This window comes from Hippocampus bargibanti, linkage group LG04 (assembly GCF_051943395.1).
Source record: "Hippocampus bargibanti isolate YZ-2025 linkage group LG04, ASM5194339v1, whole genome shotgun sequence".
Classification (NCBI taxonomy): Eukaryota; Metazoa; Chordata; class Actinopteri; order Syngnathiformes; family Syngnathidae; genus Hippocampus; species Hippocampus bargibanti.
Genome location: NC_142737.1, coordinates 33,227,194 through 33,242,343, shown reverse-complemented (window position 1 = coordinate 33,242,343; position 15,150 = coordinate 33,227,194). Strand labels below are relative to the sequence as shown.

General features: G+C 44.0%; 2 protein-coding genes across 3 annotated transcripts in view; both read left to right on the top strand.

The window, feature by feature from the left end:
* The window catches only part of LOC148899815 (uncharacterized), a 121,504-nt gene that overhangs the window by 95,530 nt on the left and 10,824 nt on the right, over positions 1 to 15,150 (top strand). The window lies entirely within an intron of this gene.
* LOC148899816 (uncharacterized) lies at positions 44 to 13,412 on the top strand. Of its 2 annotated transcripts, XM_088995305.1 has the most exons (3): positions 44 to 459; positions 6,681 to 6,848; positions 10,011 to 13,412. In XM_088995305.1, the coding sequence occupies exons 1-3, from the start codon at positions 333 to 335 to the stop codon at positions 10,829 to 10,831; spliced, it is 1,116 nt and encodes a 371-aa protein (XP_088851431.1). In that variant the 5' UTR covers positions 44 to 332; the 3' UTR covers positions 10,832 to 13,412. The 2 variants fall into 2 exon arrangements, with proteins under 2 accessions (XP_088851431.1, XP_088851432.1); XM_088995306.1 differs by lacking the exon at positions 6,681 to 6,848.

Below are 15,150 nucleotides of genomic sequence, written 5' to 3'. Positions count from 1 at the left end.
GGCGTTTACTGTGGACAGATTTCCGGGATGCAGAGTAGTCACCATTTCTGACTTCATGCGAGCTTCGACTGCGGTCCAAAACGCGGTCGACACCCGTTGACAAAATTGTCACGAATTTGTCGGCGACGTGCTCAAAACGGCCACTCGGAGCACCCACCTCTATCTTGCTCGGTTAGAACATCTTTCGTTGAAGCTTGTACGGTGTACGTTGGACTTTCGAGGCCTCGTTTAGCTTAGCCGAGTTTGCTAGCCGCCAACAAAGAGAACCTCGTGCTCAACGCATCGCTCCGCAGAGATCGTAAGCGAAACATTTTGGAACTGTCGTGTGAACAATGTACGCAAGAAGGACGCCAGAAGACGAGAAGGACCTTTGTGAAGAAAAAAAGGACCACAAGGGACAACGTCAACTCCAGGACGCCATTTGGAGGATGCAGCCAAGAATTGTTCTTCACAGATTAGGTTGGCTCTTCACTGCTCGTCTCACTTGTTTTCACGTCTTTTTGAACAGGCTTTGTGGCTTGTTTTTTTGTACACACGCGCTCAAATAAGTAACATACAATGCCTGTAGGAAATCACAAGTGCGAAGGCACAAAGCTCTCAATACATATTTATAGAATCAAAAGTATCGGAAGTTGTGCGACATCAGGACTTTTGTTTCTGCCCAAACCGATTCTGACAGGAAGTGGCTCTTGTAATGGATGGATGGATTTGCCTTTATTAGTCTCGCAGTGGAGAAATTTACATTTCACAGCAGCAAAGTGATGAATGATATGAATGAGTGATGTGCTCTTGCAGCCGGATCTCTGAAGTGAACGAAGAGAGCCGGTTCCTAACAAGGAGCCGGAAATGGGAGCCGACTTTTTTTGTCCTCTATTCCCCGCTCCCGGTCATCGGTTAAATCCGCATGTGATTGGTCGATATCCGTTGTAGAGGATGATGGGGAGAATTACAGACACACGCAGCAGTGAGGAGAGCGGGTGCGGGGTTTGAGTAGACAGGTGGACAAATATTATTACATTATGCTGTTATTATTCAATTATGATATTTTTTACTTTTGTGTGATAGCATGATATATCACAGTGCATGATGCATAGCATTATTAATATGAAAAGCAAATTAGTGACAGCTGATCATCAGACCAGAGTAACCAAAGTGAAAGTTAGTGGATGCTCTCTATGCACATATAAATCCAGCCATATAAATAAAAATATTTGATAGTGTATTGTTTACATGAGTAATTCATTTTTCACATAATTTTATATGATTTTTTTGGTAGTTAATTAAAGCAAAAAAACAAACAAACCGAGGAGCCATTGGGAGCCAAAAGAGTCGAATCGTTTTAGAGAGCCTATCCAAAAGAATTCCCATCACAAATTTGAACAACTCGAATTTGTTTGTTCGACTAGCGATGCCTGACTAGAGACCAAACGGAGCATTCGCTGCTTTGAGTCAGTCGCATTCTCTCGCTCCGTCGCTTGTGATCTCTCTCTCCCTCTATGTGTGTGTGTGTGTGTGTGTGTGTGTGTGTGTGTGTGTGTGTGTGTGTGTGTGTGTGTGTGTGTGTGTGTGTGTGTGTGTGTGTGTGTGCGCGCGTGCGTGTAGTAAAGACATGATTGGGTAATTTCACATCTTGATTGGATTGGATTGGATTTGCCTTTATTAGTCTTACAGTGAAGAAATTTACATTTCACAGCAGCAAAGTTATGAAAGAAATGAAAGTAGAAAAGCAAAACACAGGAGCTACTGGAAAGGTAGCCACTCTCGCGACGCCGTCTTGAAGTCAAAAGAACAAAAAAACTAAACAAATAACATAACAACACAAAGGCACAGAGAGACATTCATTCTTAAGCATTTTCTGTACCGTCTTTGTTACATAAAGCAGTTCCAGATGAAAGAGGAGAGGATCAAAACGTCTCTTCACCAGTGGATCAGGGACATCATGGTGGAATGTGCACGTCGAATACAAGCTAAATGTTGAAAGCAAACATGCAGCTGTAGCATCCATTGATGAAAAGAGATTGTCTCACATCTCCTGTCCCCCATAAATCAGCTTCAATTCCATCCCGCGACGGTTCCATATACGCATCGGCGCTCTGCGCTGACGCTCCTTCCTTCTTATCCCGGGCTCCTCAAGCCATTTATCCATCCAGCCGCAGACTGTCCAACAGCACCGACCTTCCACTGAACAAAGGGGGGCTGTGAAGATGCTGCCCATTACAGGCGCAAAAAAAAAACACAATGGCCCCAGTGGTGTCCAGCGATGACAGTCGAATGGCACCGACCTTCCTTCCATTCAAAAACAGTACTGGCATATTCATGCTGCCAAAAAGGCGCAACCGCTCAGCACAGTCTCCTCCTTGATGAATGTCGTGGTCAAAAATGCTGAAAAACAATCCGTATCCGTTCCACATGATGTACAATAACACAAAGTGACAAAAGAAAACACAAAAACAACAAAAAAGCAAGGCTCATCAGAGCACTTGCTGACGGCTGCCTACTCGTGCGCCATCTTGGACTCCTTGATGTCCTTGATGTCACCTGCGAACCAGTGACGTGCAGTCAGGGGAGGCAGGTGAGGCAGTGCCTCTCCTGTCATCATGGAAAGCTGTCATGGAAATATCAAATGAAAAAATTAATTAAACCGTTATATGTGTTTAGTGATTTGTACTTTAAAGTTCGTGTCCATTTAACTTCACCGTTTTAGGATTTTTTTTCAAAATCGCTGAATTCTCACATTTACCGTTCAAATACTAAGTAGAGACGAGCAGTGAGGCAGCAACCGGCTGATGCTCACCATGGATTGCGGAATCACTATGCTAACTGTGCTGGCTTGCTCTGCAGTGAGACCGCATTGCTGTCCTTCTGCATATCGCTCGCTATTAAAGCGTTCAAACACGTTTAGTATATGAAGTAAATTTCTACAGTTTAGCTGGTGTATATAATGTAGAGTCATTGTACATTATAAACACTGTACTACAGTGTTTATTTTGTTTTATTTTTATCAAAACGCTGTGCGTAGGTGAGGAAAACAATTCTCTGGCCTCATGACAGGGGGCGCTTGTGATTCCAGACATACTTCCGACTCCACGGCTGCAGAATAATAGAATTAGGGACAGCAAGCTACAGTAAACAGTTAGCAAGTGCAACCCTGCAGTCATTTTTCCGTGTTGCTTGGCCTCACTTTCAGAATGGAGGATTACATATCGAAATTGAAAGAATTTTCTAACCTGGACTTTCAATCGAAGCAGGAGGTAATAATTAAAGGAAGACCAACACCGGAGCTAAAAGGTTTGCTTCAGACAACGGGACACAATACTCGCTCGCTCTTTTCAGGAGGACTGGTACACACGAAAAGGCTGGCTGTGTGGATGTCCAGCAAGAAACCGCCTTTTCTGCTTTTTCTGCCTTCTGTTCTCAATTTGTGACAATGTCTGGACTCAAATGGGATATTGCGACCTGAAAATTTTACAACGGAGCCTCATCAACCATGAGCGAAGACTCAACATCAGCATCCACAATGCTAAGGTAAAGGAGAACCGGGAGATTTTAAAAGATCTCATCAATGCCACCTGCTTCCTTGCCAAACAACAGCTGGCATTTCGTGAAAATGATGAAAGTAAAGGCCCTGCTAATCGTGGCAACTATGTTGAACTATTACATGCTTTCGCTGAGAAAGATGACAGGCTAGCGAGTCATTTTGGGACATCCACTGTATTTTCTGGCCTGTGAAACAGAATACAGAACGATTTAATTGAAGCAGGTGACATCTGACAGGTGACATTTAAAAAGGAGATCGGTGCAGCCCCATTTGTTGCTGGAGAAGTAGACGAGATTGTCATTCTCAGCATTGAAAACATACGTCGGAATAGGAGTGATCAAGGACGACTTTCTTCACTGGCAGTGATCTCCGTTGAGACAGAGAGACTTTTAAAACTGAAGAAAGATAAGGAAGGCTTCTACAAAGAAGTTATCGATGCTTTTCTTCAGAAGGAGCGGCGCATGGACTTCATGTACAAGTCAAGGTAACACGATAAAAACGTCTTTTTACTTATTTTTTTCTATGCTACAGTTTGTATATATAAAGAATGCTGACATGAAATTTTAAACAAAATACGTTAACTGTTGCCAATCAAATGGTGAATAAACTACTCTGTAGAGTTCATATGTTTGTAAATCTGACTATGATGATGTCAGTGCCTCACCAGCCATGAACCTCACCGCACGTCACTGCTGCGAACGAACTAATCATGCGAGACCCGGATGTTGTCACCCCTTTTATGAGCATGCGCAGAATAAATGTTTGTTGAGTTCCCAGACCAATGATTGACATGGCTCTGCGTCATTATTCTCTCGTGAGTATTAGCCATCGTGAAGGTAAACTGCAATCCTGGTGACTGTTTAAACGCTAGGACTGCTGCAGGAATGTCCACCGCTAGTCGTCGTTGAATGATTTATATCGAAGCCATTAGATTTAGACGTATTCATCTCAATCCATTGTTGAGTACAGTGGTACCTCGGTTCTCGACCACAATTCGTTCCATGACCCTGTGCAAAAACCTATTTTTTTCGAACACCGAAACAACCTCTTTGCTCCTTTCACTCGCGAGTGAACAGCGGGGGGGGTTGCCTCTCCCGGTCAACTCGCCACCGTACCTGGACTCTTCCTTTCTTCCTTCGATGCGCGAGTGTATCCAGTCCAAGGTATTTTCCCTGCGTCCCGTAAATGTATGTCATCTTCCGGGACTGCGTCATTTTGCACCCTCCTGTGCCATTTGCTTTTTGGCGTAGTAAGTGGGTAACAAATTGCTACGAGCCACGTTGACTCCACTTTCTCAGCGGGTTTCAAAACTCGTCCGAAGCATGCTTCTGATTGGCTGCCGGTGCCGAGTATGCAAATTGCCAAACGAATGTTCGTTTGGCAATTTGCAAGAGGATTTAACATTTGACATCTGTGTCATAATTCATAATTTTTCGCGTCTTCGAACGTTCGTTTGGCAATTTGCATACTCGGCACCGGCGGCCAATCACAAGCCTGCTTCGGACGACACCATCACTGAAAACTGTACATGAGTTTTGAAACCCGCTGAGAAGGTGGAGTCCTTATAGTGTTAAGCAGGCAAGACAACGCAAACGTTGCACGCATGCACGCAACAACTGTTGGTCAAGAGAGCGATACACCTGTGCGCCGCTCAGCTCCCCACCGTGGCGTACGCACTCACTGGTCAAGAGAGCGATACACCCGTGCGCCGCTCAGCTCCCCACCGTCGCGTACGCACTCACGCGCACTCACGCGCACTCACGCGTCGTTCGAACACCGACACTCGCACGTCGTTCGAACACCGAGCACTCACGCGTCGTTCGAACACCGAAGCAAAAATATCTCGAATATTTTGTTTGAACACCGATTTGTTCGAACAGTGAGGCGTTCGAGAACCGAGGTACCACTGTATATTCAGATGACGTCCCTTTACTGCTGTTGATTTCACGGGGTGCAATAGTACGGCGTGTCCACCAGAGAGCGATGACGTGCCTTGCTCCCAATTAATTCGCCAGGGAGCGTCTCAATCCATTGATAAACACTGGCCAAAACAAACATGCGGATCAAACCTCTAAAGATGGAGGACACTGATTTGCTGTGGTGACCCCTTGAAAGGAATAGCTGAAAGGAAAAGATTTGATGGACTTCGACTGCTGTTTATTCGACGGTGTGCGCTGCAGAATCAGAATCATCTTTATTGCCAAGTATGTAGAACACACAAGGAATTTGTTTCCGGTCGAACACGCTGCACTAGTATCATCAAAAAATTGCAAAGAGGCATGCATCCCAAAATCGGTTATCCGATTCAAATTTCCAAACGAGGGCCGCATTTTTTATTTTATTGATTTGGTGGTTTTTATTCATCTGACATTGGATCAGAACAAAAGTCCCATTGTTCGATACCTGAGGTGGTTTTGTGTGCCTTCGACCTGGTCTGGTTGCGGGGGGGTTGTTTTTATTTAATAATGTCAAATTGTCATTTTTGATTGAGCGTTTATGTTGACTTTTTTCTGTCTCTCCTTCGTGCTATTCTGAGACCGGTTTCGTTCTGTCTGGGTGAACACGTCGTTGCCTGAATTATTTGTCAACATTATTTTAAATCCAAACCGCTGACGGCTGAGAATTCTATTATTTCGAAGGTGGTGAACGGCGTTTACTGTGCACAGATTTCCGGAATGCAGAGTAGTCACAATTGCTGACTTGACGCAAGCTCGGACAAACGCAGTCGACACCCGTTGACCAAATTCGGCTGAATTTGTCGGCGAAGTGCTCAAAAAGCCCACTCGGAGCGCCCCACCACTATCTTGTTCGGTTCGAACATCTTTCGTTGACGCTTGTGTCCAATTAAAGTAGTTTTGGTGTACGTTGGACTTTCTGGGACTCGTTTAGCTTAGCCAAGCTTGCTAGCCGCTAACAAAGAGGCCCTCGTGCTCAAATCACCGCTCCACAGAGATCGTAAGCGACACATTGCATGCGCTGCTGCAAGTCAGTCAGATGAGGGCATACGAGAGGCACACATGTCAATTGCCTTCTCCCTCCAACCAAGACGGCAGTCCTAGTAAAGAACCTCAACTCTATCCAGAAGTTGTATCATTTACCGAACCCGCTTACACAACAACAATCGCTCTCTTCTTTCTTTCAGACGCGAATCAGCTAATCGGAGACGTGAAATCGGAGAGCTCCGCTTTGGACGATCCACAAGTCCTGCACATTAAAAAGGAAGAGGAGGAGGCCGATGTCACCAGTTTGCCGCACGATGGCATCTCCAAGGAGAGTGTCGATGACCGACTTCCACCACCCGATTGTGACGGTAACGACACGTACTCCAAAAAATGGCGGCTGTGAAGTCGCAGGCGCAAAGAACATTTTCAGCAGCTCGATTCTGGGCATGTTTTAGGATCAGACTTCTTCTTTTCCTTTGGGCTTTTCCCTTCAAGGGGTCGTCACAGCAAATCAGTGTCCTCCATCTTTAGAGGTTTGATCCGCATGTTTGTTTTGGCCAAGCTTCCTGATGCCCTTCCTGACACAACCCTCTGTATGTATCCGGGCTTGGGGCCGGCACAAGAAGACTTGTGTTCCTTTGTGGCTGCAAGCAACTCGCTCAGTAAAAGGCTCCCAAACACAAAATGGTCATCGGCGCAGCAACATTCAAAAAAGCAAAAACTGTACTCACCATTTGATGACAATGCTCTTATCTTGGCGTGAAATCGGCTAATAAAGGCTAATCCAAACCAAATAAATAAATAAATAACTTTTTAATTTGTTTTTTGTTGTTTTGACTTCAAGATGGCTACACGAGTGGCTGCCTTTGCAGCAGCTCCTGTCGTTTGTTTTTTCTTTCTTTTTTCCTTCTGCCTTTCATTACTTTGCTGCTGTGAAATGTAAATTTCTCCACAGCTTAGACTAATCAAGTGTAATCTAATTGAACCTCATTTAATGTGTATGTATGTGGAACTGTCGCGGCTTGGATCGTCAATGGATCCTACAGTTTCGTGTTTGGTTTCAACATTTTTCTTGTAGTAGACGTGCACATTCCACCATGACGTCCCTGATCCACTGCTGAAAAGGATGCTATGTTTTAGGATCAGACAAATGGAAAAAAAACAAATTTCGATTTTGATGTAGATTGAAATTTTTAGACAAGGGGTAAAAAGTCTGAGATTTGACAACATACCACAGAAAAACCCTTTCAGCGCTGAGTTTGCCGTAGATTGGATTGGATATGCCTTTATTAGTCTCACAGTGGAGAAATTTACATTTCACAGCAGCAAAGTGATGAAAGGAATGAGAGTAGAAAAACAAAATACATGAGCTGCTGGAAAGGCAGCCACTCTCGGGGCGCCGTCTTGAAGTCAAAAGAACAAAAAAAAAACTAAATAACAAATAATATGACAGCATAGAGACAATATGACAAAACAAAGACACAGAGAGACATTCATTCTTCAGGACTTGCGGTACCCTCTTTGTGATGACATGAAGCAGTTCTAGATGAAAGAGGAAGTGACATCATCGATTGTTCTAGGTCAGGGGTGAGCAAACTTTTTGACTAACGGGCCACAATGGGTTCTAAAATGTGACAGAGGGGCCGGGCCAGGAGCATTTGGAGGGAGTGTTTGGGCCGGATATACTCAACCTAAAGCATTAAATGTAGTGTGTGCAAACCTCTTAGCAGAGTAAGACTACTAGAGTACTACAACCCAATTTATTAACTGTCTTTCAAATGTATAAATATCCCTTATCAGTTAAAAAATTTGGCTCAAGGAATATGCAAAATATGGCATTTACATACTATTTCGCAGATACTGGGAGGGGGGAATCGAAATAGATTAAAAAAAACATACGCACTGTGATTTATCAAGATTATGTCTGTTTTTCATAAGTTGCAATCGACGGTGCAAAGTTAACGAAATTAGCATTTATTAAAAAATGGAATCACTTTCAACATTCAAAACATATTATTACACAACGAAACACTCAAGCTCAACATCTACTTGTGTTAAACTCCGCAAAATCATAGATGGATTGTCCTGACCGCGCGCTCTACAAACTCGCCACGGACGCCCTCGCCTTCAGGTGCAAACAGTACGCGTGTATCGTAACCTGCAGTTGAAATTTGCATACTCGGCACGGCAGCCAATCAGAAGCCTGCTTCTTTCTTCCGGACTTTCCCAAGCGTTATAAGGTCGTGCATTTGCATATCATTTTCCAAAATAGATGCACAGTACCGCAGCCCAGAAGGAAGATTCAAAAGTAGCTAACAAAATTTGTGATGCTACAAAACGTAAATTTACATTATACCGTGACTGTAAAGTGTATTTGAGAATTATGAAAGGCGCTTAGTGGCTTGAACCAGACAACGCAACCCAAACATTGCACTGTGCACCACGATGACAAATGTCAACTGAAGAAAAATCTTCAGCCACGGATATTTACCGTGAATTAAGATAGGTAGCATTTGTGGTAGGTACAGCCTTAATTTAAAAAATGAAATATACCATGCGGCAATGTTTTTTTTTTTTTTTTTTTTTTTTTTTTTTTGCTTGCGGTTACTCGTTTTATTGTGTTTCAAATTGTGAAATAGGGGGCAGGCAGCTTTTCATAGGTGTCTGTCCTGTTGTCTGCTAACTTTTCGTCATGACTTTCAGACTCTGTTTTTACTATAATTAGGACAACTTCGGCGGGCCCGATTAAAAAGCGTGTGTAAGGCGAAGTGTGTATGCCAAAAAATAATTTCCCCTAGGAAGCCATGAAAATGAGAATAATCCGTTCCCAGGTCCCCAAAAAACATCATTTTCTACTTTCTAATTTTCTAAGCCTTAAAACTACACAAAATATACCTTATTTTAAGTATAATAAATGTGATATGGTATGATAATTAAAGAAATAAACTGTACTGTATAATAAAGTTGTTTTATTTACCTTTGTCATGGCCGTTGATGGCTTGATGGAATGGAGTGGCCGGTTCTTTCAACATTAAAAATTTGATGAGGAACGTAACCTTCTTTCAACATCTTGAGGAATGATCCCTGGTAGGTGCTTTCTCTGCGATAATTTTATCTAGTTCCGTGTCAATTGTGTTCTGTTTAGCTGGGTTGATAGCTTTTTGCATCAAGTGGACAGATGGCTTGTGCGGGTTGTTTGTGCAGCCTGACTGATCAAAGTTGAAATTCTCTCAATGTCGTCCGTCTGTGTCTTTAATGTTTAAACCACCTCCCCTCACTGCTGCGTTTTAATTATGGATGCAACTTGTGTGGAGGTGTCGGTTGTCCTTTAAAGTGTCTTTGAGTGTGATGAAAAGCGCTTTCACATCATCAAATGTATTAGCTGTATCATATTGGACTTGGGTTCAGCGAGCAAATTGAAATGGGAGAAGGTGGACCACAGGGGGGCGTCAAAGCACCACTTATGATTCTGGAACGGATTATGGTTGAAACCCAAGTTTAACTGTATTTGCATTGCTTGCATTCCGCAGATCTCCGGCGGATGATCGGCGGTCTGGAAGAAACTCCCCCTCGGCCGCCGTGGGGGCACTCCGGTTTGGAGCCGGAGCGTCCGCGGAGCTCCTCCCTTTTTGAGTTCGATGTCAGCCCGACTGAAGGCTGCCTGAAAAGTGAAGCGGGTGAAGACGTGGCGCCCGAGTGGGCTGAAGGGTCGCCACCAGACGACCTGGCGCCAATATCGGACGCCGAAAGGCAAGATGAGGACGAAACGTCGCCGGGCTCTCCGAAAAAGGTCCCCGGGAAGAAAAGGTCCCGCAAACGCCAAAAGTGTCCCTCCCCGAAGGAGCCTTTCCACTGCTCTTTTTGCGGTAAAATGTTCCCTTACAATTCCCTCTTGATCAGACATGTGAAAACCCACACGGGAGAAAAACCCTTTCGCTGCTCTGATTGCGGCAAGGCCTTTTCTCAGAAGGAAACCTTGGAGGTCCACGTGAGGTTGCACATGGGAGAAAAACCTTTCCCATGCTCCACTTGTGGCCGGACCTTCGCCCAAAAGGCAACACTGGTCAAGCACATGATGACGCACACGGGCGAAAAACCCTTCGGATGCTCCACTTGCGGCCAGACCTTCATACAAAAGAAGGCGCTGGTCTCGCACATGCGAAGGCACACGGGACAAAAGCCCTTCTCTTGCTCCATTTGTGGCCGGACCTTCGCCGAAAAGGGAACGCTGGTCACGCACATGCGAATCCACACAGGAGAAAAGCCCTACAGTTGCGGAGTGTGCAGCAAAAGCTTCGCCCATAAGTGCCATTTGGCTTCGCACATCCGCACGCGGCACGCCGACAAGTAAAACGCGCGCACTGACCGGCGCTCGGCGAGCAAGGGTGGCTTTCGTGCCCCCGGTAACTCCGTGCGCTTCACGGAAGTCCAAATCGCATCAAAGACTTTTGCCAAAGAGGCGCAGCGGCAGCAGAATTTTGAAACGGTCTTCAAAGTAGGAGCTTGCAAATATGTGCCCGCCTGGTGGGAAAATAATCAAAGTGGAGAGAAGAACAAAGCAGTTTCAAAACATCATTTTGTGATTGTTTTTCATTCATTATTTTTTTAACTTAAAAATACGTTCCCGTTTCCTAGTCCATCCATTGTAAAAGACTGTGCACTTCCGATATATTTAGCGGTCATATAGTTTGTCTTTGATTAAAGGGCCTCCCACCAGCTGAGCATCACCCCGGGGCAGTTCCACCTCACCCAATATGGCGGAAGCTCACACGTGTTACCGCAACTGTTAGGCGGCTCTCGGGGATTCTCGTGAGTCGCAAAGCGATGTCGACAGAACGAGGCCCGAGTTAGGCGAGCAGATGTGGCTAGGCTCTCAAAAAAGATCCGGCTCTTTTGGCTCCCAAATGGCTCCTCAGTTTTATTTTGTCGCTCTATGCGGTGGAATCTTTGTAGAACGCGCTCGGTGGAGATCATTTGGGGTGATTTTGCAGGTTGTGGACCGCATTTTGCAGGTTGTGGACCGGAGGTGTCGGTTGTCCTTTAAATATAGAATGTGTGTACTGGATTTTCCAGTGTATAAGGCAGTATAAGGCACATGGCAGTATAAGGCGCACACCCAATGAATAGTGTATTTTCAATTTTTTTTCTTCCATAAATAAGGCAGAGCGGACTATAAGGTGCAGCTTCAATGAATGAAAAAGATTCCCAAATACTGAATAATATACGGTAGAGGCTGCATGGGTTACGCACCACTATTGTGGCTCAATATATATACACAGTACAACAAATACATATTGATTTATTTAGCGCGTACAAGGCGCAGGGTCATCTTTGGAAGAAAATTAAGGCTTTTGGGTGCACCATATACACTGGAAATAAGGTACTTCATTATGTTCATGGTATGTCCATCAAAATTTGAATGCAAAAAGTCATCTAATCGAAAGTAATCTTGCTATCTAGCTTGCTATTGATTAGTTATACGGCTACCTAGATAGCTGTCAATCTATTAGCTATCTATTGGCTATCTGTTAGCAATCTGTCTGGCTCGCTAGCTATCTAGCTGTCTATCGATTAGTTGTACGGGTACCCAGCTAGCTTTCTATCTATTAGCGATCTATTGGCTCTTAGCTAGCTAGCTTTCTATCTATTTGAGTTACTTCTGGGTTGAGTGAACGCTGGCGCGTGTGGCTGCCGCTGCTCACTGACAGAAAAACTGATCCTGTGACTGTAAAGTGACCTTGAAAGTTTTGAAATAGGGAACATGAACGACATGAATAAATTCCTAGAAACGATGGGCTTACTTCAGAATTGTATAAAACCTTTTCTGACCCTTTGGCTCCTTTCCTGCTCAATGTTTTTTCTGAAAGCATCTCAAAAGGCTCCCTCCGCTGTTCACTTTCTCAGGGTCTTATATCTCTCATCCCAAAACCAAAAAAAGACCCATCATCTCTTGAAAACTGGCGCCCTATCTGCCTACTAAATACAGACTATAAAGTCTTAGCCTCCATCCTTGCAAACCGAATTAGAAAATCCTTACCGCATATAATGAGTGAAACACAGTCAGGCTTCTTGAGTAAAAGACACATTGCCAATAATGTTCGTCTTGTATTGGATATTCTTGATTATCAGGAACTTATTAACCACAATAGTTTTATTTTATTTCTCGATTTTTACAAAGCTTTTGACACTTTGGAACACCATTTTATTTTTCAATCACTTAATAAGTTTGGTTTTGGAAACGACTTTACTCAGGCTGTTAAGACACTGTACACCAACTGCTACTCCTCAATACTGCTTAAATATTGTACGTCCCCTCGCATCAACGTCTCCCGTGGCATCCGTCAAGGTTGTCCCATTTCTCCCTATTTGATGCTGAACATGAGCCTGTAGTGGGGTCTTTTTCGGTCCCATAACAGCAAAAGTATCTGTAAAAAAATCCTTGGAGACGATCGACGTGCGCACTCACAGAAAGGTGGTGTGGAAAGGTAGGCCGGCTGGGGCGCTGTTCGGTCGTGTGCTTTGGTGTTCTTCCGCCGAAGATTATTCCGCCAGCCGTGGTAGGGCGGTGCTCCGTGTGTATCCTGAAAAGTAGTGCTTAATCCAAGGTTTAATTTTAATAAATTTAAGCTTCGTAAACTGAAAATTTCATAAGGCGAGGCGTTCGTAAACCAAAGCCCCACTCTATTTTGCTTGGTTAAAAAGAATAAAAACGTCAGACGATGAGCACGGGGGCGGCCCGGTAGTCAAGTGGTTAGCACACCGGCTTCACAGTGCAGAGGTCGCCGGTTCGCGTCCCGGTCCGGCCTCCCTGTGTGGAGTTTGCATGTTCTCCCCGGACCCACGTGGGTTTTGTCCGGGTCCTCCGGTTTCCTCCCACACTCCAAAAACATGCATGGCAGGCAGATTGACCACTCCAAATTGTCCCTAGGTGTGAGTGTTAGAGTGACTGTTGTACGTTTTTGTGTGCCCTGCGATTGGCTGGCAACCAATTCAGGGTGTCCCCCGCCTCGTGCCCGAAGACAGCTGAGATAGGCTTCAGCAACCCCCGCGACCCTAATGAGGAATAAGCGGTATGGAAATGAGACGATGAGCACGGATTTCGGAGATTCTCGTATGTGCGTTTCAGATAATTTGTTCATTTATCAAATACAGTAAAGTCTCGTTATATCGATATTCAAGGGAGTCCGAAAAAATATCGATATAACCGGGACTATCGATATATCCGACCCTGTTTGCATGTAATTTTCTCCGTGCGTGCATAGAAATCGTATCGATATAACCGGGACTATCGATATATCCGATATCGATATAATGAGACTTTACTGTAGTAGTCTTGGTGCAACACACAACGATTTACCATCGCATTATTTACGTGTTTTCCTTCTAATTTCGCCATCAACACGGATCAACACAAAGTTTTCAGACCAAACAAAGTACCCAAAATGCATTGTGTGTCGCTTTCTTTGTCAGGGGCGTTCTAGACGTGACGTGATGTCAGGAATCGTCACCAACTCAAAAACAAAGACTTCCTGAATATTCAGCGTAATTCTTAAAACGTAAAATATAGCTATATGCGGTGGAATCGTTGTAAAATACGCTCAGTAGAAGACATTTCAAGTGATTTTACAAATTATGGACACAACTTGTCCGCAGGGGTCGGTTGTCCTTTAAACAACACCAATAATTAAAAAAGGAAATGCCGCTTCAAAAGTCGGTGACGTTATACGAGGCCTCCGTCGTCTCATTCGCTTCTTTCTCCTCAGGCGGGTGGCGGCCATGGACAGGAAGTGGGTTGGGGGCACCCTCAACCGGGAGGTCACTTCTGGAGAAGGACAACGTGGATATTTCCAAACGCACGTGTCAATCTTGGTTGTCAGTCGAAATCCATTCAAAATGTTGAATGGTTTTCTGTTCCTCATGATTTTTAAACATTCATCCAAACTATCGGAATAAAAGTCAACTTGCCGTTTCCATACGCAAGGTTACTGCTAGCTAACCTGCACACTGCTCATTAGCGGAGAAAAAGGAAAGGAAAAAGAAAAAGAAGAAAAAATGAACAAAAAGAAGAAAAATACAAAAAAGAACAAAAAGAAGTAAAAGATGAAGAAAAAAAGAAGACAAAAAAAGAACAAAAAGAAGAAGAAAAAGGGGAAAAATAAGAAGAAAAATAAGAAGAAAAAGAAGAAAAAAGAGAACAAAAAGAAGAAGAAAATAAAGAAGAGAGTGTCCAAGCTCCATATAAGGAATTTATCAGCCGGTGGAAACAGAGGTCGCCATTTTGTGCCTCTTTTATGGTGATCCGTTCCTCCCCAATGTTGCCTCGAAATGGCAAGGAATAAAATCTTTGATCGATTGCAAACATGTATGCTTTCCTCTTCAGAACTATTTGAATCATATTCATAACTGGAGGTGGAACAAGAAAGCATCTCCGAATCTGAAGCCATTGTTTTGATTCTCCAGCAAGGCAAGCTGTCTTGGTGTGACGTCACGAACTGGGGGCGGGACTTTCTGAAAATGCCCAATTCACAGCTCAATTTTTTGCAGATTTTGGCCATTTGAAGTCATTTTTATTGGTGTTTTGCATTTGAATAAAAATATCATACTGCATGTTTTGGGTATTTTAGATGCTATAAAACGTTTTTCTGATGTCAGTTAAGAAACAAAAAAGTG